Below are 23,652 nucleotides of genomic sequence, written 5' to 3' on the forward strand. Positions count from 1 at the left end.
CATAACTGCGCACCTCGACTGAAGCTGCAGCGCAGAGCCAAATACCACCCAATACATGTTTGTCTTGGGCACTGACCCATTCTGGGAGGAAGCAGTGTAACACGGCTGCCTCTCCTGCCATCAGCCTTTAAAGCACATTCTTTACGTGTTGAGAACACAGGTTGTTTCTTTCTGTTGATGCTTTCTGGGCATAACCAGCAGAACCACCCTCCCCATTCAGGCTGCAGTAAGGCATTTCACAAACATTTAGGTGTGCCATGTATATCAACTATTGCATACATATCATATGCAACGAGTAAAGTAGCATAAAAACCCACTACCTAAAGTAACTTACAGGTATTTCTCCACAAAGCACACCAAACAAGCAAGCAGCTTGTAGGGCTGTTACGTGAATGGGCGGGTGTAATGAAAGCAACGGCTTTGCCTTAAAACTATATAGATGCAGAACCAGCATCCCACTGCTCCATCTACCCAGTTCTTGTTGGAGCTATTTGCCAGCGTAATTGAATCCTTCTTCCAGAGTCTTTATATTCCGCTCCGGTTTGGGGACAATGCTGCTGAAACAGCTTTACCATCCATCTTTCTTAACGGGCTTAATCTAAATAGAAGACTCAAATCCAAGATTGTGCCTTTGATGGATAGCTCACCTTCTCCTAGCAGTACACCTTAAATGCGTCCTAGTGCTGTTCTCAGAAACCTGCATTTGCAGGGATTCTGGCCTCTCCTACCAAGTCAGCTATCATCTATACTTATTACAGCACAGTGCCGTTAAAAATAGATAAGGCTCAAGGAGCTGCGACATGTGAGACAGAGATAGGTGAACCTGCTTCACAGACCCACGGTGCCAGCCCAGACCTCCACGGATTTCAGCTCTGGGCTGGCTTTAAGAGGGAGAAGGGAAAAAGAAAGAAACATTCTCTGTTTACTTCACAAACAGGGCAATCCCAATGGTACCTCTCCTCCTGCCTCGTACTGAAATCCAGCATCCCCCACAGGGGCCCAAGCAGTTCCTAATAAAGCATTAAGCATGAAGTTAGTGCAGGTAATAACACTGGTTTATGTGTTTAGATGCAGTATTTGGATACCAAAAACGTATTGCATTTGAGCCAATAAACCCCATTACTGCTGCCACACAGCGCTGAGAAGTGCACTTTTATGTGGCTACTATAACTCTGTATTAGGAAAGTACAGAGTTGATGAAAAGCGCACGTTCTGCTGCCTCGAGGGGCCTGGGGTGCCGCAGCACACTGCTAAGGGAACACAACCCTGCATTCCCTGGCCTGCAGCGTTACAGAGAGCCACACGGCCCCAGCTTTCAAACAAGCATGTGCTATTCTGCATGCAGAACCACAGCGAAAACTGCCTGCTATTAGACCGCAGTGACTCCTGCACTGAGCCCTGGCAGGGCTCCACACCCTATGGATCCAGTGTGGGATCCCTGGTTCATCCCAGCCACATTCCGTGCACGAAGCACACACGATGCCTCTTCCAATGCTGAACCAAGACCAGCAGCTGTGCTAAGGAAGCATCTACCCACCATCCCTGACATACATGGCAGCAGAGCCCAGTGCAGAGCATCTGCTGGCATCCCAGGAGCCAAGTAACCTTCATGGACATTTGAGACCTGCTGGGATAATCCTGGAGAACTTGGTTACACTAAAATGGAAGTGGCTTTGAAAGACAAACGCCCGATCCTCAGATGGACTGCTCACTGCACCTCTCCTCCTGAAGAAAAGCCAACAAGAGGTACCAAGAGAGCCCAGCTAAGGCAAGAAGCAAAGCGAGAGAGAGCTGCAAGAATGAAATGAAAGCGCTTTTATTCTGGGAACAAAGCAGACCAGCCGTGCTTCTCCCTCATCCCCCAAAAGCTCATCCTCACTTCCATGGTACAGGGAAGAAAAATCTATGAACTCAATTTCTCCCATCCATTTTGCAGCCTCTCCCCAGTCAATGAAGTAGTTAATTATAGTTTTTCTACTGGTTTAATTCAGCTGGAAGAATCAACCACTTCATTTAATAATTTAGTTGAAACTTGTCCACACGAGAACACGCTCATTTCTCATTCACTTTCAAATTGAATCAATCTAAAGGCTCCCAATAACACAGCAGCAGCAACGCAACCCCCCTGCAACTGACAGTAAACCAAAGTTACTCCTCTTCGTAAATTGACTATTGTCTCAAGGCCTCTGAAAGAAATCAATGCACATCACTGCCTAGAAACTATTACCTATCTGCGCTGGGCTGCAATAATTGAGCACAATTAGACACAGAATTCAGACAATTCATCAAAAAGAACAAAAATAAAGACGTTTTCCACTGAATTCCTGTTCTGCAAGCAAAAAATGGGAAGTGATCTGTCTGTGAAACCCTCCACAATGAATTCAGATTAAGGGCTCTGCTGCCAACCTCGGTGCTTTCACAGCCCTTCTTTCTAGAAGGGTTTTTACCTACAGCTCCTTTGTTCTGGGAGCCAGATGACACTGAGCAAAGGTGGCATCTCCAGGCTCCACTACTCCGTGCTTTGTGTAACTGCAACCCCAGGCCTGCAGGCTGTCCCCCAGGAGCTGCACATCCAAGGTGCACACACAGCTCCCAGTCCTGTTCCTGAACAGCGCACCCAGCTCGGACACAGGGTAGGAGTGGGCTGCCTAAAAGAGCAGCGACCAAGGGTGCTTGCCATGCCACAGCTCCTCTTCCCATAAATCTACTTCCCTTTATATTATATATGTCAGCGAATGCGGATTTCAATGTATCAGCCAAATATAGAACTGCAGGAACTCGGTTATAAATCCCGCAGGAGGCAGGGGTGCGCAGGAGGGCGAGGGAAGGCTGCACTTACACAATCCCGGCAGAGCGAGGCTGCCCTACTTGCAAAGGGGATTCTGCTCCTACCTCCATCACTTCCCTGTCTGCAGTGCACAGTGAAGGCATCTCAGAGCAACAAGGGAAAAGACTTCCAAACAGGGGAGCCCTTGGCAGCAGCTGTGGGAAGAAGCATCCAAACCCCTGCAGAAAGCATTATGGCACTACTCTAACTTTACACAGCTGCCTTGTAAAGCCACTGCAGGCTGTAGTCTAACACAAACCTAGACAGCACACATTGCACATGGAACAAAGGAAGAGCAGAAAGAGCCTAGCAGGCCTACTGCTATGTGTCCTTTGAAGTTGCACATCTCTTAAGGCTAAGCATGAGACAAGATGCTCCAAGAACAATACTTTTCCTTATAGCATCTCTCTCCAGAGGGAAAACTCTTGTTTGTTAAGACCTAACACATGTGAAAAGCCATAACTACACAAATAAAGACGGGAAAGCTGAAGTTGTAGGCAGGACTTTACAGTTCATGGACTGCAGAGATCTGTATTTACTCATCTCTTCCAGCATTACCAACTGCAAGGGGGAAATGATGCTTAAGCTCTTTAGAAACCCTGCCCTGCTGCAGGCTGCCCAGCTCCAAATGGGACCCTTGCCACCCGCCTTCTATATCCCAGTGAACCATCCCGAGGGGCAAGGCGATGAGCCAAGGTGCAGACTCGCTGTGTCAAGCACACACCTCCATCAGGACGTCACTACGGCAATGAGCACTCATTGAGGTTCAAGCTGTGCCAAGATCTTATTAGTACTACAAAGGATTGCATTAAAAATACATGAAATATGCAGACAACCACACTTTCTTTATGTGGCTTCATTGCTTTAAGCACCTGCAAACAGAGATAACATTTGAACAGCAACTTTCTGTATGCGCTCTGCTATTTTATCGTCTTGGCTTGCTACAGGATTGATGTTTGGGAAGTGGCTGAGCTCAAAGGCGGCACGACACAAGCACCTGCTCCAAGTCCCACTCCTGCAGATCAATTGCAGCCATTCCCCACGGGCTCAGCCTCCACCACACACAGCACTGGGATGGGAATGAGAACCTCCCTTCAGAGGCCGGTCCTCAGTGCTGCAGCCATCCTTTGACAAATACCAAACCCCCACCAGCACGCCTTGACCGACAGCTCTGAAAGGGGTCAGAAAGCAGCAATCCAGTGGATGCGGCATTTTACCCTACAGCAAAACACTCCCCACCTGCCCTGAGCCAATGGAAGGAGCAGCAGCACTTATGGGAAATTCCTCGCTTGGTCAAATGCATTGCATCAATCTGTTGTCAGCACAAACAAGCAAAAAGCATCCTAAGCTGTAACATTTACCAGTCAATACCCCAGATAGGCAAGAATCCTCTGCGTCATCTCATCACCATGGCACATTGTTCAGCCATCTCCATGACAGGTAATCAAAGCTCTTCACTACCTCTCCTTTATTAATCCTTGCTTAATCCCCTTTGAAATTTCAGCTGCGGCTTTCATTAATGAAACCCTGATTTCTTAGAATGCATAAAAAAGCATCATCTTGAAATCTGGCATTCCAGATCACCATCAATTCCCTCCCCTTCTACAGAGACACAGCGCTGCAGCAAAACCAGAGCTGTTGTTTCACCCTCTTCCACACGTGCCATGGGGCACAGAGATGGCAGGCGCCCGGATGACAAACACCTGATGCTACGGATGGGCAGCACGAGCATCCTGCACCAACCCCACTACCCAAGGTGCAGGCTGGAGGGAGTGAGCTGCTCCTCTGCTGGCGGCACTGCTGGGACCCCAATGGGGCGGACAACAAGGTCAGGGCTTCAGCAGGGCTTGAAGCAAACCAAGAGGAGGAGATGGAGCAGCGTGGTCGCATATGGACATCCACCGGCTCTCGGTACCTCCGCTGCGGCCCCGCCGCCTCCTGCTCTCCCACTGTGACACCTACTAAGGCTCGGGGCTGTTTTCCTTCTTTTGATCATCATTTCTAACACCGTCTTTCAGCCCACATTCTCCTCCCCCGCCGTCCCGCGGTGAGGTCACGATATGCTGGTGACAAGGTTTCCATGGCAACAGACTGATGACACAAACATCAGATTAGGATTTATCCAAGGCAGGAGGAGCGGGAGATGGGCTGCGAGGGAGCGGCTGCTACTCCAACCCATCCCTTCGGTGACAGCGCTGGGAATAGGGAACATCACTGCTGAGTAAATTGCTTTTGGTACAAATGGTCGCTTTTTTTGAAGTTTGCCTCCATGTGAAAATCTCCGAGTCGGAGCCTTAACATTATTTTAATGTACTTTTCTGTATTTAATCATCTCCTGCTCCAGACACTCGTCTGTTACCATGGGAATGACAGCCGCACAAATACAGGATTATGGCTATCGCGCAGGCGGAGAAGGGGAATTCTGAATAAGGTACTTACGTTCAGTAATTAGCCACTGCATGAAAACCCTCACAATCATGAATTTAGATTGATGCATTTATCTCGGCGCTTGAATACAACTGCTCAAAGGTGGGATTCTAGAACATCAAACGAGTACTTCTGACTAACGGGTCCAGCTTGGAGCACTGCTTTATCCTGCTCCCGGCCCTGTTTTCCCCTTCTCCTTCCCACCAGGCATCCCCTGCGCCTGGCTCATGCCTCATGCCCACCAATGCTCCCTGCTCCTGCTTCACTAGAGCACGGAGCCCGCCCAAAGCAAGTCAGGCACCAGCACTCCTCAGTTCCCAGCGAAGAAGAAATGAGTCCATCAGGAATGCTGCTGGCACATTTGGACCAGCCTGCCCAGCTTAGACTGTAAGTTCTGACTGACACACATTAAAGCTTTTAATACTTTCTTTTTTAGGAAATGGACCAAGCTTTCTGCTTTAACTGGAATTAGTTGCAAATAAGTGACCCTGAGTGGCATCCACAACCAAATTCTGCATTATTTAACTGGATTCTTACACAGAAAGATCCCAAAAGCATCCATCATCCTCCACAAGGTGCATGTATTTCCCTGCAAGAGGCCCCCGCCCTAGAGAAGGAGGATGCTCACCTCTGCATTGCAGTGGCCAGCTGTGACTGCACCCCCTAAAATGCAGCACCCCCTCCTGAGTAGCTGAACTCAAGGAAGTGAAAGGTTGTGTCCTTGGAGCATGGAAATGATCCATCATTTGCCAGCCTGCGTCCTTTATTCCCTGAAGACACTTCCCTCTTTGCGCATCTGTTGCTGCTAAAATTCCTCTCCCAGCCCACGATTCCCTCTACCAGCTCTTCTTGCTTATTAGAGAAGACAAAAAGGATGCAGTGAATCTGATCAGAGCGATCATATTTTCTCCAGGCGCTCCTCTGAGTTTAATTCTATGTTAAGCATATCTTAAACAGTCCAAACAAACCTTCCACGTCCCACCTCCTTGTGCTCCCCCCCCAGCACAGAGCGGGAGAGCACTCCCAAAACAAGGAATCAAGCTGTACTTGAGAATTACTCACTGAAGAGTAGCACTCCTAAATATACCACAGGAAATCAGAACCAAAACCAACAAGATGGGGAAGGCTGCTGGCTTTGCAGTACAGGGCCAGGAGAGGACATGCTCCAAATGCTCCTCTCCTCGCCCAAACGGGACAATCCCAGTGATGCTGAAGCACATTCTGGACAGGCTTTTGTAACAGCACCAGCCCATTGGAGGTTATGGGTGCTCTGCTGGAGAGTGGAAAGGCTGCAGCCCCAGTGTCCAGAGCACCTGAGGCCATCTCCACTGTTACCCCCCCATCACCACGCTGCAGCTCGCAGGGGCCATCGCTCCCACACTCACGCATGAAGCAGCTCGGGGCTGATGGTTCCCAGCATCCACACTTGGCAGCTCCCCACGCTCACCACCACTCACGTTACGCGCCTCAATGTATTCACTTACCTAAGGAAAGCAAAGGAAAGGGAAAACACAAAATTAGGACATATGCAGCAACTATTTACAGCCTTTACCAAGCTTTTGCAGCCCCATTAAGCCCCCGCAGGCAAGGCGAGATTAATGAATACTGCAACAACTTTTGAGGTCTTTTATTTATACCTACATCTGCATCAGCAAAGGGATTTGACGAGTAATACTTCTCAAATCGCTCCTGTGATGTCAGCACTGTGGAGCATTAACTGCTCCCTGCCCGAAGGAAACGGGTCAAGTTTAATTCTTCAAACAACTCTTGCTGGCACAAGAACTCCTTCTCCGAGCCGGAGATAAGGAGCACGGGAACCCCAGCAGGGCACAAGCCCTGGGATGCAGATCAGCAGGCAGCAAGGAGAGCCTGAGCCCAATGAGCAGTCACTGGATGAGGCCTCGCTGCCCTGTCAGCCAGCAAAACCTCACCCAAATCCAAAGATAAGGGAATTACAGCTCTGGGAACTCTTGAACAAGATTACTGTGAAAACAGCAAAGCTGTTTAAACACACACCTTTGCCAACCTATCTCTTCATTACTCACAGTCCCTCCTAAAAGCACAGTTCCATGGCTGGTGATACAGAAACCCTCCTCCACCACAGGGACTCTATGAACAGTAACAAACCCTCTGGAAGGCTCCCAGAGCAAGACTGATACCCTCTGTGTCAGAAAATGCCTCACTGCCTCCTCATCCACTGGAAAAGCTCGCTGGACCCTTGGCCAAGCAGACAGCCTTGGCAGGTACCTTGAGGTCCTTTTGGTTTGGGGTTGGTTTTTGGTGTTCCTTCTGCAGCACTGACTGCAAAGGCAGCAAAGTGTGTCACACAGAGGAAGAATTCCCACTGCTTCAACGTTATGAGCCATGTGCACAAAGAGATTAACAGAAATTAAAAGAGATACAATAAGCTGCCTGGAAAAACGTTTCCTTAAATATCCCACTTCAAAGGCTACGTGTGCTGCCGTGGCCAAGAGGAGGGACTCAAGTAGGACAACTGAAAGCCATCCCACTGGATAGCAAACCAAAGCTAGCCCGGAACAGAAGCTGCTGCCTTCAGTCAAGGTAAGAAAGGACACGTGCATCCAGCACAACCTGAATCACACGTCCTCAAGCCCCTGTTCCAGCACAGAAACATTCCTGCTTCACCTGCATCCCTCTTCAAGACACCCCCCCGAGGCAATCTTGCTGCCTGGCTTCCGCTTCAATGGCAGGGAGCTAAAGCCAAATGATCCTCACAGCATCAGAGTGACAACAGGCTAAGAGAAAAGCAGATCTCCTGCACAGAGAGCCACGAGCGACCGGCCCGTGCTGCCCTTGGAGCGGGGTTCATCCCCCCCTTCCACACACCAGCACCACGAGCCCCACGTCAGCGTGTGCGCACGCTGCTCCACACATCCCTCAAGCAGTAATTACACACAGTAATTACATATTTAATTGTTGCACATTAATATCACCTCAGCCTATAATTACAGCTTATTCATGTAAGGCTAATAAAGGAAAACAGGCGTATTTGCATAAAAGTTGTAATGAAAAGTATAATGATTTTACTAACAAGATGTGGATAAGAATGCATATCTGTGACAAACACTTTGTGGCAAGAAGAATAGAAAACGATTTTCTTTCCTGAAGATTATTTCAGGCCCATTTAACACAATCTGTACCACTCTGTTGATGTGCAGTATCTTGCACACATCAAGGCAGACCTGGGTAACGTTCCTGACTTCAAATAAAATTTCATTACTATATTTAGTTATAGAATGCTTGCAAATGGTTGCATGGTTAAACTTGATAAACACTGGAATTTGTAAGTGCCGGACGACCTCGGTGCCCATTTCTCTCTGTGCTGCTCCAACACCACAGCGGTTCTGCCCCTGCCTCCTCGCGCTGCCGTTTACATTACAGCTTAATTCTCACCCATAAAACAAGCAATTAAGAGTAAGTACAAACTGCTTTGGAGCTCCTGAGGCCAAAGATAAAACCAAACCGGCTTTTAGAAACAAAAAGCAGTGCTAATTATCAATAATTTGTCACCTCTGATCTGAGCAGAGGCGCTGATGGGCACACATCTGGATCCTTCGCAGCCCCATGTCAGGAGGCACTCGGCTGCTTCCCCAGTGTGCTCTCCTTGGCTTCCGAGCAGCAAAACCTGCTCCAGCGTGGGAATTCCAACAGCAACGTTGTGGAAATCAGGCTCAGGACAGCGGGAAGCGCCACAGCAGTGTCCATGCAGCCACATCCTCAATACTCCCACATCCCCTCGGCTGCAGGTAAAAAAACACCTCAAGGGAAAAGCAGGAAATTAACGCTGGAAGCTCAGCCCAATTCCCTTGGTGGTGACAATGAGACTTATTTGGTAGAACTCCTGGTGCTTTAGAGACACCCCCCTTAATCCCCTCCAAAAGCAGACAGGCGATCCTTGCATTTGAAAGGCTGATTCTGTATTATTCCATATGGAAAACATCTTCAAGTTTCTCACTTCTTAAGCGTTATTTGCTTCCCAATTATAAGCCAGCACATCTTGTCTCCTCTTACCTACTCATTACCAAGTGTGGCTACTTAGCAAACAGCATCCTCAAGGCACAGAGGAGACAGGAGGATGAGTTTGCCGCCTTGTACTCAGGTATGCAATTCTGAAAGCTATATTGTGAAGGCAACAGCTGCACAGAACATCTGGAAAACCTCGCTGCCTCAGAGTACTTCTCAAACCAAGGGGAAACGTGCCAGCTCCTCCAATAGGATTCCGCACAGTTCAACAGGCTTTATTTGTCTCCTTGACAACATGCATCGTGACTCAGTTACCCGGCTCCTCAGCAATCAGGAATTTCATCCTAGACAAGGGGGTGCAATTCCCGCTCCCCACAAGGATGAGCGTGCAGCTGCCTACAAGCTCTTTCCCAACAGACCAGGTTTCCAACTGGAGCGCTCTGGCACAGCCATCCCTGTTGTGTTTAGCTGCAGCTATGAGCAGAGGCACCCTGAATTCCAGACAGCCTGTAGGAGTACGGCTCTTGCAGCAAATCTCAGTTTACTGTTATCTATTGCTCCACCTGCCATTCTGTTTAACCACTCAGTCATCTTCTGAGAACCCTGTGAAACAATTAGTGTGCAAACTCCATGACAGACCCAGCCTGGAAGCACCCTCACAAAGGCTGGAAGTAACAGCATGGAAAGAAAAACTCCTTCCCAAAGTCTGCATCTTTGGTCACTCCTCTGTTTCCTCATTAACCCCCAGGACAAAGACAAGGGAAACAACACAATATGTTCCTGCTTTTGCTTATCAAAGTAATTAAACCTGGCTACAAAACCAGCTGTGAATACGGAATGAACACCAAGAAACCACCGCATCAACCAGCACAGCATCAGCAGAAGGAAGAGCACAAGGCCAGCAACACAAGGGATGCCGATGCAGAAGGGAAGAGCCAGCTCAATCTGCCCCTTGGTCACACCAACACACGATTCCTGGGGAAGGGCAAAACACATCCTGCCCCAGGACATATCCCAGCCCTAAATGCAATGTGGACAGTTGGTGGTGGTGAACCCAAGCCCCCACCCAGCACCTACACCTCAGCCTTCTGCAGATCAAGCACCCTGCCTCATCCACACTCATCACATGTGCTCCTATTCTGCCCACTAGCCATTACAGAGCAGTGCATGTAATGCAGCCATTACTTCATCAAGGGAGAGTTTAAACATGACATGCTAGTAATTAAACTGCAGGAGAACCTGGCTAATTCCCATAAATGATTAAGAGCCACTGCAGACCAGCGGATTTTACAAGCGAGTGCACATGCAATAAAAATCTCGCTCATTTATTTTGACAAGTGTCACTTCACATTAAAGGTACTCTGCAGCACGAGCTCCGGTCTGGAGCACAACTCTGCTCCCAACATGGCACCTCATTAAGCCTCAGACTCAGCAAAACACTTTGCCACGTGCTCAGCATTCACCCCGAGAGCCTGGGAACGGCACAAGACACGCACCAAAGATGGGACCTCCATCACCAAGGGCTGCAAATCACTGCACACACTCACAGCAAGCACCACTGCGTTACTCCACGGTGTGTTCCTTAGCCCCAGTTATTTACATAGACATGGTGAATCTCGATGGAGAATGCTGCTGCCCATTGGCAGATGATGATGGCGCAGCACCTGAGGACCTGGTTAAAGACAACCCCAGGGTCACAGCCAGAAGTCAGAGCCCAAAGTCACCTTTAACAAACAGGAAGCACAAGCTCAGCAACACAGAGGTCTGCAAGGCCACCTTCAAGGGACTCTTCCCTGGACCAGGCAGGCTCTCTGTTCTCCCACCTTCAGGAATCATTGTCTGTGATTCACTGCAGGTTTTAATAATACTTGCCCCACGTCCTCAGAGCTCTCCCCCCCACAGTGGAAGCTCCCTGCGCTCGAGAGCTCGCGTGGGAAGTGTTAATCTAACTAGTTCAATCACGTCTGACTCAGCCGCAGTCTGGTGCGCTTCCATGCGGCAGGATGCTCCTACTCAGTCGAAACAAGCGGGGAAGCAGGAGCCAAGAAGCTTGCCCGTCACGATGACGGCAGATGGGGGCACAGACAGATCCCTGGAGTTGACATGGAAACATTTCCAACAACGGGGCCCACATCCCGGTGGTTTTTAGTCGGTATTTTAGGAAACACTTTCCCATTTCAGGAAGGAGCCAGGTGCCCACATCACACCCGACAGCACTCACTCCCGAGCGTGCTGCCACGCTGGGACGCTGGCAAGCGAAGCAGCAGCTTGTGCTGCCGTCCCCTGAGCCCTCGCACACCGAAACTCCCCTTGGACGTGAAGGGGAGCTTCAAAACCCCCTTTGCTTTCCACCAGAAACACCTCATTCAATGCCTGAACAAATCATACAGCCTCCCATCGAGCGCTTTCATACCAACACGCTTGGCAACTTCAGAGCTGGTTTAAAGAGAAATGTGTTACAGGAGCCCTGCCAACCACAAAAAGGTCTCGCGACTCAGGAAGATCAAATGTGAAGGGGAGGAGACACACTTACACATTCCTACATAAACCATTTGATGTCAGAAGTTCAAAAATCAGTATTTTTACATGCCTGCTCAGAGGTAGATGCCCCGGGTTACTTCCTCAGCCTCTCTATCTACGGCTATCTCCTTGTAACACTGCCTTCCATGCAGCGTGCATCCAGGCAATTAAGTGCAGAACTTCACTACAAGCACTGGGGGCTTTGGAAACAAACGAGGTTTCCAGCAGCAGACGTGCCTAAGCGGGGTAAGGAGAAGCCAAGCTCACAAACACGCTCAGAGGTAAACACCCTCACCACGCTCCCAATTACACCTTTTCATTCCCTGGCGAGGCCAGCACATGCTCTGGAATACCACGCACCCGGGGCTGTGGAGCTCCCCCATCCCACCGTGTGCCGCTTCCCCCTAGGAATCACGCATGACCTTACACTCAACTTTGGAAGCACCTCAGGGCCCGTTCTGGGGAGGTTCATTCCAGCTCCACACTTGGGCTTTAGGTGATGTTGGGATGCAACTTTTCAGTGCAGCTTTACCAAAAGCAGCGGTGGGGCAGGACCATTCCCATCAGCTCCAGCAGAAGACAAACCCCTCTGCAACTCCTTTTGAGCATCCTGCATGCTACACAGAAGAGGTGGCTTCCTCAGCAGTTTAAATTGCTGGGTCACACCTTGGAGCTAAAGCCCCTGCACATCACAAATCCCAGGCTGCCCTCTTTTGCACCTTGTGTCGATATGGTACAAGGCAGCACTAAGTCTTGTGAAATAGTCCAAACGACTTGCAAAGGGATGAAATGAAAACAGAGGCAGCCACCAGAAGGCTTAAGCCTGAGATCTACCAGAGCAAACTAAAAAGAAGGATCAGCCTTCTTCACTAGGATACTAGTAACTGAAACAGCAAATCCCATTTTCCACCTTTAACCCAGGAGGGGTAAAAAGTGCTGCTTTCACAGTATTTCTCTCCTCTGTCCAACAAGACCCAACCTCTTCGATAAGAAGTCCACAGCAGGATCAAGAGGTAATTGCCAACAACCCCAAAGTTCCCGCAGCACAGATTCATCGGGAATGGGGAAGGCACCCGTGCTTGAGGCAGGTTTCCTGAGTGCACTGCTCTGGTGTGGACCCTCGCGCCAGGCAGAGGGGAAGGAGGCTGCCGGTCACGCTGAAAAGTTTCGTCTCGCTCCAGGCTGCCCATGAATTGCAGATCCCGAGGTTGCCACAGAAACTCTGCGGGCTGACACGCAGCCATCAGGAAGCATCACGGTCATCTTTTCCATCTTGTTTGCTTTGCATCAGAGCACTTTGAGCTCCCTGTGGCATTGGTGCTCCGCAGAACGATTCCCTCCTCGCAGTTATTCTTGTGCAGTGTCCAAGCCGCAGTGATTAATCATTCCCGCTTCCGCGGCTGACATATCGAGGTGGGGAAACGACATCCTAAATGAGCAGAGCTGATTACCTGGGAAAGCAATTCTTCAAGATAGCACGGCTAACTAATAGCTCCATCTGCTACAAAAACACATTCCTGAGCCCAGCGGTAGTGTCAGGGTACAGCTAACAATTTCGTTGCATCTGCCAAATCTGAAATTGTTTGTCACAAGTTGCCACAAGTAAGTGGAGAGCCCTTCACCATCCTTCTCCTCGGAAAGCGGGAATCTCAATCACAAGGTCCATAGGGACTTGTCACAGAAGGCTGAAGGTTAGAGCCGGGCTGCAAACACAACCTGTGTTCGATATTGATGCTTTTGCCTGTTCCCGCTCTTGCATTTCCCTGTTTCCAAGCAGCTTTAGCACACATCTGACCCCTGGGGGCACAGGAGGGCATCACTGCCAGGACCGAGGGGGGGCTGGCACCCAGGTGAAATGCCAGCATGGCAGAGACATGCGAGATGCACCAGATCAGCTGAGCCTGGCTGACCATCACTGTAGGATGCCCCAAGGAGCAGCAGCATGGCCAAACCTCAGCATCTTGAAATGACAACAGGCACCCGCTCCCAAAAAACACCAAGCTGCAACAAGGACCCTGGTTCTCCCCCCAAAGCCACAGGTAACAGACCATATCCAAGCTGCCAGGAGCTACCTCTCCCCGCAGCTCCCTGTGTCCATCCCTACTGCAGCAGCAGGAAGCCTCCTTGTTTTCAAGTCAAATGACATTCCAACAGGAAAGCCCTGGACCCATCAATGAGCCCACCCGCTGCCAGCACGCACAGCACCACTGAGCACCGCCTGCCATGCCTGAAGCCAGACCTTCACTGGGCAGTAAATACCAGCCCTTGCAGCACCCATGAGCTCATAAAGCACTGGCTTCATGCTTTGTAAAAGAAAATAAAACACATATTCAGGAACTGCAATTCCAAGCACTCCCAAAGCAGGTAAGCAGGAGGAACCCCAGGGAGGACCCACACGGATGCTGGCCTTCTCTGCTCATTTAGAACCTCATTTGTACAAATCCTACCAAGGATACAATCACTTCTTTACAGACTGAGAACAACCTGCAGATAATAAAGCAGTAAATTAGCACATGCACCTTCTGGTTGATCCCTGTCCCACTGAACCAACCGAGCCACTGCTGGGCCAAAGACACCCCATGTGTCAGTTTTATTCATTGCTTTAACCATGTTCATATATTTATCCAGCAACCAGACCAATTTCACCCCACTTTCGCTGTGACTCCACATGAACACATTGTTCAGAGTTGGTCAAACACTCCTGCATGCTTTCCCTGGGATCGCAGTATCCTCCTCCTGTTTCCCAGGTTCCCTTTTGGAATCCCAGGCTTCACAAGGGAAGCTTGGGTAACACCACCAAGCTCTATTAGTGCTCCAGCAAAGCTGCTTATCCTGGCACGCTGTCCCACCACCTCCCATCCCTGCACACCCACCACAACAGGAAGATGTTTCAGCACCTCAAGACATGCTCCTTCCCCACGCTCATCAATCCTCCTGATAACCATGCCACGCTTCCATCATGTGTCAGCACAAGTGAGGAGCTCTAAATTAGGACCGTTCAAGTGATTTGCTGGCTGTGCTTTATTTATTGCATTGGTCAAATCAGTAAATTACCATGGAATCCGGTTGAATGACAGAAGTTCAATCACTTAAGAAATTAGCCTGTTAAATGAAGAACCGGAAGACAGCAATCCCGGCGTTGCCTGAAGCACGCTTCCACCCTGATTTAATACCCTCACTGGGTCAGTCATTCACTTGTAAGTACCAAACAAAGGGTTACACACGGCTGTAATTAAACAGGGAAACTGCACGGGCAAAAAGCCTTTCCCCCAAATTACTGAGCATCTATCTAAACAAATCTGTTGCGTTTCCCTCTGCCTGGGAAGGAAGGAGAAAAATGCCTCAGGAGCTGAGATTTCATAATTTCATTCCAAAGCCACCACTCATGTGTTGTGCTGCTGACAGCTAATTAAGTTCTCCCAAGGTAAAACAAATGTAATGTTTGAAAGTTGCCTCCTCCTTTTAAAAGTCTTGACTGATACTTCACCTGCCTGGTATTAATCAAGGAAAAACAATTAAAGGGGGGATTTGCATTCGCTTCAGCTGCAATCCCAGCACCTGCTGCATCCTCCAAACTGAGGGGGTTTGGGTTTCATTCTGGTCCAGTCCGTCTCCCGGCACTGGCAGCCATCACCCTGGACACAAGTACTTACTCTGCAACTTCGGTGATGAGACAATAAACCCCATTCTGCTTTGTAAGGGAAAAGCTGAGCGAGCGAGACAGGAGCTGAGGTACAGCCCCAATCCCTGCTTTTACCTCTGGGTTCCCAGAGATGCTGGGTTCACCAGCATCTGCCCAGCCGCCTTCCACACAAACACCCCCTGCTCAAAGCATTGCTTGAGCAGTATTTAAAATGGCTTTGAGCAGAAGCTGCCGCTTTGTGGTGCCACCGAGGACATTACAAAACCTTCCTGCAAAGTTACAGCACACCACGGGCATTTCCTCACACAAACAGGGTGGATGCCGAGAGACTCCCATTGCTAGCAGCCCGCACATACAGCCACGACACGGTAAAACCTCTTCCCACGAGCTCACCTCACTAAATGCAGTGATTCAAAGCAATTTGGAGAGGTTCGTTTATTCCATCGTAGTCCTATGAGCCACAATATTTCATGCTTCATACGCGGGCAGCTACTAGAGCAGCTGATGGGCATTACCTGTGAGATCCGAGCACCTCAGGCTTAAGTAATGATTGGAAGAAATAAACATTTCAAGGCAAAGTTGCTGGCCACCTGAAAGCAGCCCTCAAAGCCCCATTTATCAGACAGATCTGCTCGGCTGTGCTTAAAACCATACACAGGGAGGAGAAAATATATTGAGCCACATATCTCAATATAAAAGCACCGAGGCATTATCACAATAGCATGTCCACAACAGTTATTGCAGCAAAGTGCCTTTTCTTCATCTTCTGGAAACCCATGTAGATAATATTTCAACAATAACCACACATTACTCCCCGTGGTATAGACACATACAAAACGCATTAGGAGCGATGCCAGGAGCTGAAATGCTTTTCTCAGTGGCTCTATTCAGGCGAGCGCCTCGCAGGTGCCGCGGCGCTTTCCGAATCCAGCTCCAGCGGGAGCTCCAAATCAATACGGCTCCTCGGCCATCAGCCAGCCCAGCTAAATCACTCCAAGGGCAAGCCCTGCTGAGTTATGTGGCCATTTCTGCTCCTGCTTCACCGAGAGCACCACACCATAAACCAGCTCAACCCAAGGTAACCCAAGCTCACGGGTGACAAGCAGGAGGTGCGCACCACGGCTCGTGTTCTGCACAGCAAAGTGGGGTGAGCAACATCTCACTGCATGGCTATGCAGGTATGAGCCACAGGAGCTCCTCCTCTCTTTGCCTTTCAAGCTTGCTTGGTCCAAGGGTAAGCCCACCAAGGGAGGGACATGGGTCAGCTGCCTTTGCCCCAGAAAAGCTTCTGCAAATGAAAATGAATGTGTTTGCTTTCCCCAATCCAGAGAACTTTGTGCCCTCTTTGTGGCAAGCTCTTCAGAGATGGTTTCACAGAGCCTGCCAAGGAGAAGCTGAGGTCTGTGGGCTGCACTGCAAGAGATTTTTCTGGCTAGCTGTGGAAGTGCCTGGGCTGGGGCTTGGTTTTGAAGTTCTCCAATTCACTCCCGTTTCCCCTGAAGTGGCCTACAAAAGCAAAGGGGAAGAACTTGTGCTTATTTTCGCTGGTTTACTGCTCTCAAAGCCACCTTAAAAGCTTTCAGAGATATTTTTTCCTCTTGCTTTTTCTTTCCCCGGGCTGTAAATCCAGGTCACGCCTGCATTTGAAGATTATCAAAAGGCAAACGGGAGAAGCTGTCTCCTTACAGAAGCAAGGGAGGCCACGCTTTGATGCCCCAGGGCCTCGGCACCAGGAGAGCCCACTGTCCCAGCTCTGCTACACAGCACAGCCCACAGACCGGAGCTGTGTCTTCAACTGGGAAAACAAGAGTCAGCGGGGACTTGGCAGCACCCATCCAAAAATAACTGCCTGCGAGGATCAAAACAGGGAAAAAGCCATTTGCTGTGATCTCGGCAGCATCCTATTTGCATCCAATGCACAAGGCTGCATCCTGGAGTGCCACAGGACACCCTGGCTAGTAGAGCAGGTCGGTTCGGTTTGGCATTCCTTCCATTCTAGGTACGAATCCCGGAGGAAAATGGCCCTCCCCCATTGTAATGGAGGTGCACCAGCCCCATTCAGACACAGAGAGAGGACAAAACGCACTTGATTCCACAGGGCAGGGAAACAGGGACAAACAACTCCTGGCTGCCGGGAACTGCAGGGCTCAATGATGCACAGAGGACACCCGGGCTGCCCGTCATGTCTTCTCCTGGGCACGGGGGACAAGGGAATTCTTTACCCTGGAAATACTCAATTATTTTAATAGGATTACATTTGAGACTGAGGGTGTTTAGAACAGTCCCTTGAATTTATTAGCCTGCCAGCACTCCAGATAAGTAATTTGAATGCAAAGATCTCCCAAGTTTAAGTAACTAACTGGCAGCGAGTCAATTCCCACCCTCCGCAGTTTTAGGCACAACACTAACTTTTGGAAATGAGCTCCTAAGCTCAGCAGTAAAATGCCCAGCGCAGCCTCATCCATCTCGCCTTTCCCACCCGCTCCTTCTAATGGTGTTTTGCCCCTTGTCACAGACAGACAAACACAAGGGCAGAGCAGCTAAAAACCGCTGATTAATCCTCCCTCTTTAAGCATCCCACGTCAAGAGTAAGCCAAGTCATAAATTAATGGGGCGTTGAGTCCAAAGCAACATGGACTAATGGAGCTCTTGTTCCGTACAAGGATTACTATATGAAGGTGCATTTAAATCCAGAACCAGCATTTCACAGGCATGGGGATAAGCCAGCACCCCAGCCCAACTGGGCTCCAGCACCACGGCTGCAGTGGCAGCTGGTGTCAGAGCCACCCTGGAAAGTGGCACCGTGCTGCAGCATCCCAATCCCCTGCTCCAGTACTTCCATAAAGCAGCACGGGCTTGCCGCAAGCACCCATGATGTAGGTTGTTTACTTGAGGAGGGAGGGAATGAATAAAAGAGTCATAGCTGGTATTTACATACAGCTTGACATACTCAAAGCTCTGTGCAAACATTAATCCCTAACAGCCCTCAGAGGAAGGGCAGCGTTATCCAACTTATCCTCTTTCCACACCAGCGACATCTGTGACAACAGCGGTGGCTGCAGCAGCTCCTCGCCAGCCTCAGCAGTTCCACCTCACCCCCAGCCTCCCCTGAGCACCCCTGTCTAAAAGGCACCCAGTACAGCTAAGGAAAGCAAATCCAAACTGACCAAACGCCACCAACTGACGCCCTGGAAGCACAGCCAAGCCCATGCTGGAATCGCTGGCGGGCTGAAACCCCACTCATTCCCACACAGCTCCCCCTACACAATGACTTCCCCACCGAGCTCCAGGCCCACACGCTGGGACAGACACTCTTCAGATATCACTCCACATTTCCCACCTTTCGGATTAGGAGATCATGTCCAAAACCAGCAGCAGGCACCGCCATTCGTCCTTCTTCCTCCAGTCCCTACCCCATGGCAAGGATGTGCCTTTCCCAAGCCACTCTCCAGGCACACAAACCTGAGTAACACCGGCAGCATCCCGGCTGCCAACTGCTCCTGAAGCCTCTTGTGAGCTCCTTCCCTTGAAACACCACTTCCTGGCACCCCAGACTGCAAGATACAACTAAGATAGGTGAAGAGCGTGCCACCGCTTCCAAAGGCTGCCACGCTTCTGGAAAGGCAATTTAATGCTTGCTTTGTGTTCAAGCTGGGGGAACCAAACAGAGGGAAGGAGCCATGTACAGGCATTAGCACGCTGGCCAGCAACCAAAAAGGTAATTAAAAACCTCCCCCGGAACAGGTGGCCAACAAAAACCCCCATTAATGCCTTTGATTGCCAAGCAAATGGCTCCCAGCACACCAGCGGCTGCAGCAGGTCCCTGGGATCGGAAGGCACGTTTCTGTGCTCCAACATCTGCCCCACAACCAAACCCCATTGACCCACTGCGAGCAGAGGGGCAGGGAAGCAGGATCCAGGCTTGGTCCAGAGCTCCCTGTGCTGGTCACGGGGCTGCTGCTGCTGGGAGCCAGAGGCTTTTAAAGGAAAGGTCTATTAAAAGATTGCTTTTAGCGTGAAATCTAACCGGAGATGCACTTTTTTCTTGCCGAGGGTGGCAAATTGTCCACGTAATTTCAGGCGTCTCTACTAAATGTCCTAAAAATATATACTTTTCCAGCAAATCACATTATCTTGAACGCTGTTTGCTGAATCCCTTTGCTCTCTGGCTGAGCCTGCTGCAAGGAAAACACTCTATGGCAGTGGACCTGTGCTCCAGCCCACTGCAATCTGCTGCCCACGTGCTGCAATTCCATCTGCAGTTCTACTGCCGGTCACAGCACAAGCCTTTGGTCCCATCAGCCATCCTATTCCCTGGTGCTACCAAGCGGGCACTGAACCTACTCAACCTAAAGCTCCTAGATGGGACATGCATCTCGAGTGCATGCGATGAGGTGATTTGTGGATGAGGATGCTTATTTTGGGCTGAGACCCCAGCCCCCAGCTTCCCATCTGTTGAGCAGTCATGCAGAAAGTCATTGAGGAAACAGCACAGCACCAGATTTCCCACTGAAATTAAGGAATCTCCACATCCTTGGAGGATGCAGGGAAAAACTGAGATCTATAAAGAGGAAGACACATGGGAATGTTTCCTGGCTAAGTGTAAGGGCCCCTCATTGAAGCCTGAACCAGCAGCCTGAAGCAAGCATCTATTAGGGTAACCCAGCTTCCCTCAGACGACCTTTACAAATGTCAAATCATCTGCACCACACCGTAACAGCTTAAGCCAGAAATTAAAGCCTGGAAATCCCACCTCATCAGCTGGCATAGGGCTGTGCCCTGTAACAGAGGGGCAAGAACACTCGCAGCTGAAGACTCAGCCCAAAGCGATGATCCTTGCTGCTTTCCAAGGGAAATACCAAGAGCAACTGGCAAAGCTTGATAATGCTTAAGCCTCTGTGTGGTATATTAATGCTTCCAGTGAAACTAAGGCTCTACCAGCCTTTAAATTACAGCTGTGTAGCAGTAAGCACCACACTGCCAGCGAGCGGAAAGCACAAACCGGTCCATGCAGCCCTAATCCGATCAGCAAAACAAGTGGAGCAACACAATGTCACTTCCCTTCCGAGCAGCCTTTGCCTACTTGAGGCTTGAAATACTGCAGCTCAAAGTATTAAACATATCCACCACCAACTCACCTACAAACCCTGGGAACGCCAGCACGGAGCCATCAACAGCTCCACATGGAAAAGCCTGGCTCCAGGTTTACTTAACACTTGCATCTTCCACCCATGGAGACAACAAGCAAAGTGTTAAACAAGTCGCCTCGCAGAAGCCTTATGAAAAATACCTGTGCAGAAATGCACACATTAAGGCTACAGACCACTGGGTAGCTGCCAAGGATGATGGAATACACTGTAGTTTACTTATTTCTTTTTAATGGCTCCAACATTCCACCTGAAAAATGGGTCCTGGAGCTACATAATAGGGGATAAAAATTAAGCGACAGTTGCCATTTGTCATGACGCAGCTGATCATGCACATTGCTCATGCCATCACGCAGAGCACCGCCGATCCTCACGCTTCCCAGTGGGAATATGGCAAAACAGACACCAAACTGCACCTGCCACCAAGGAAGGGAGTTTAACATCATTTCATAGGCCTACAAGCTTCCGGGGAACTGGAGCAAATGGAGGGGAAAACAACCAGGCTTCATTTCCAGATTTCCCTCAGTCCTGCACACTTCCCAATGCTACAAAAGCACATTTTCCTTTTATTCCCATACACGTACGCCAGCACCAGCTCTCCAGTGGGAAGTTACACCTTTACCTTTTCATTTACTTCTCTTTGTGCTCTCAAAAGAGGCAAGGAAGCATGATAAATACTGACTGTTTTTTCTTCCCCCATCACAAAGCATCCCAAAATAAACACGAGAAGGCTCTGAAGCACAAAACACTTCCACGTACTTGACACCACGCTCCCTCTCAGAACCACACAGATTGCGCGTTCACACAACGCTGCAACTCTTCACACGTTTTCCAGGCCATCTTTCCCAGAGTTTGCACTGTTTCTTCCAAAATATTGTGCCACATCCTACAGCACCGAGATAATCCACTGCTTGGCTGGGCACACGAGATTTGCTCGTTTTCCCTTTTCTGTCCAAGTTTCAGGTGATGTTTCCACACCACTTTTTCAGCCAAACCAGTAACACAGTAAAATCATTTCCTAAATCCCTTTCAGAGTTGGAAGGATCATCCATTTCACACTGCACCAGAGCCCAAAGCAGCACATCCAAGGCCATAAGATGCTACTGAGCCATTGTGGCAAGCTCTGGTGCCCGGAGCAAGAGCATTACACTGAATCCAGACCCCAATCCAAGGGCACCAAATTCCTGACGCAGGTGGCAAGTGCTGTCAGACACTCTGCACCACCAGCATTCATCTCTGGGCAGTTATGAGCAGAGGCTGTTTTGCTTTTATGTACAGAGGTTTACCCCCACCTGATAAAAGAAGGATTTCCAGAAGGCGAATGGGCCCAGGTCTCAAAATAGAGTGTTTACATTAACGCTTGGCAAGCAAAGCCCTGCAAACATAGATGAATAGAGATAAGCTATAAAAACACCACGGACATTTACTTGCTGGAATAGTGGCTTGTAATCCAATTTCAAGTCCTTCTGCCAAGTGTTACACACAGCATCTTTTGTGTAGGCCGATCTCAGCCCTCGTCCCCCAGCGCCCCTCAGCAAAGATTAGCCAGCGAGAAGAAATGGCAATTCAGAGGGAACGCTCCATTGACAAAGCCATTTAAATGGGAAGTTATGATCTGGGTACATCGGAACCCACGGCCCTTCCATTTGTGGAAACACCAAAAGGTCAGGAAAGGACAATGAATACTGCCCGAGAGGCAAACGGGGATGCCACCATAAGGGTGGAAAAACAAACCTTCCCACACCTTCCTGCTGTTAATGGGAACAAACAGGCTTTCCCTGCATTGGAAGGGCTCACTAGAGCCCTGCTGATGGAATTACTGCTTTGTAATTAAACCTGCCTGTTTCACACACAATACACAAGGAGCAAAGCTGGGTAAAGCACACTGACTTGAGCTTATCCAGGTAAGGAGAAGGCACCTTGCACAGCAGGGCCCCCGCCAATGGGCAGCACCACATTAACCCAGAGCAGCACGGAACACTGATACTGCCCAGGGCGTTAGGCAGGAGGGGGAGGAGAAGACAGACCCAAGGGCTCCACAAACGGCTGTGCCAACCAGCCCTGCCCAGGATGAGAATCTCTAGGGGTGTCTGAACCTCTAGTGCATGTGTTGGCTGGCACCATACTGATGGGGCCAGCGGGTGCAAGCTCATACTCGGCTGCACTAAGCCCAGGAATCAGGGTGATCAGCTCCAAGTTCTAACTTCATTCAGGTGACTTTCATGCTTTGGAAAATTGCTTTAATGGCCCCAGTTACGCTGGGTTTGGTGGTTTTAATGCCTGAGGCCATTATTTTTAGAGCTTCTGCCCAATTTCACCTGATGCATGGGAAGAATTCTCCTTCCATTTGATTTTGACACAACATCGGAAAGATCCGTAATTCAGCTAATCGCTCATCACATAAACAAAGAAACCTCTTGAGAAGCAGAGAGCAACACGTACGTGTATTTGCAATGCATAAGAGGATCTTCTTTTTTTAATGGTAACAATACAATCTATTCAGTGTGAAGAGTCTGTGAGGCCAATTAAATACTTTGGGTTCCATAATTATAATTGCAGTAATGAATAGAAAGGAGCATTACAGCCTGCACAACACAGTTCCTGCTCAATTCAATGATTCGGTTCTTGTCTGCTTTCAACTAACCTTTTGTGTCTCTTCATATCAGATCTTGCAGATTACTTTGAGCATAATAAAAATATCCCCAAATATCCCAGGTAATGCAATACATTAAGCATCCCTTGATTATGGCTACACATAATCTGCAGAAGGGATTATGCACTAAAAGGGTAATGCTCCTGTTTATTAATTTTAGACATTAATGAAAATCCAGCCCCATGATGACAGGGGAAAGGCAAAACCTGATCTCCTGAGGGGTGTTGAGGGTTCTTTCAGGAATCTCTTCACTTTTGGGCATTTCAGGCTCTATTCAATGCACGTGGTGCAGAAATCATCACCACACACAACTATCCAGAAAACAGGAGGCCAGAGTGGGGACAGAAGCAAAGACTGCCAGCATTTATCCCACCAATACCACGAAGGTCTGGGAAAGCAACCGGCAGCTCTGCCAGCATGATCCCAGCCATGATCCTGAGCACGCTGCCTT

At 49.4% G+C, this 23,652-nt stretch overlaps 1 protein-coding gene and 1 long non-coding RNA gene across 12 annotated transcripts in view; one reads left to right on the plus strand and one right to left on the minus strand.

The window, feature by feature from the left end:
* The window catches only part of CADM1 (cell adhesion molecule 1), a 139,474-nt gene that overhangs the window by 85,438 nt on the left and 30,384 nt on the right, over nucleotides 1–23,652 (minus strand). Inside the window, exon 1 of one of the 11 annotated variants that reach the window (XM_061368312.1) lies at nucleotides 6,640–6,729. The exons of 9 other annotated variants lie outside the window; for them this stretch is intronic. In XM_061368312.1, the coding sequence (XP_061224296.1) occupies nucleotides 6,640–6,643 (4 nt within the window). In that variant the 5' untranslated portion in view covers nucleotides 6,644–6,729. Of the gene's footprint in view, nucleotides 1–4,789; nucleotides 4,842–6,639; nucleotides 6,730–23,652 lie in introns of those variants that run through there. One more of the 11 variants, XM_061368310.1, reaches the window with a different exon arrangement.
* LOC133220330 (uncharacterized) lies at nucleotides 4,888–6,221 on the plus strand. Its single transcript, XR_009727690.1, has 3 exons — nucleotides 4,888–5,048; nucleotides 5,172–5,258; nucleotides 5,691–6,221. It is a non-coding gene; the product is annotated as an uncharacterized LOC133220330 (long non-coding RNA).

The sequence above is a fragment of the Neopsephotus bourkii genome, unplaced genomic scaffold (genome assembly GCF_033783945.1).
Source record: "Neopsephotus bourkii isolate Nb327-2 ecotype Australia unplaced genomic scaffold, CSIRO-AGI_Nbou_v1 NB_1433, whole genome shotgun sequence".
NCBI classification, from domain to species: domain Eukaryota; kingdom Metazoa; phylum Chordata; class Aves; order Psittaciformes; family Psittacidae; genus Neopsephotus; species Neopsephotus bourkii.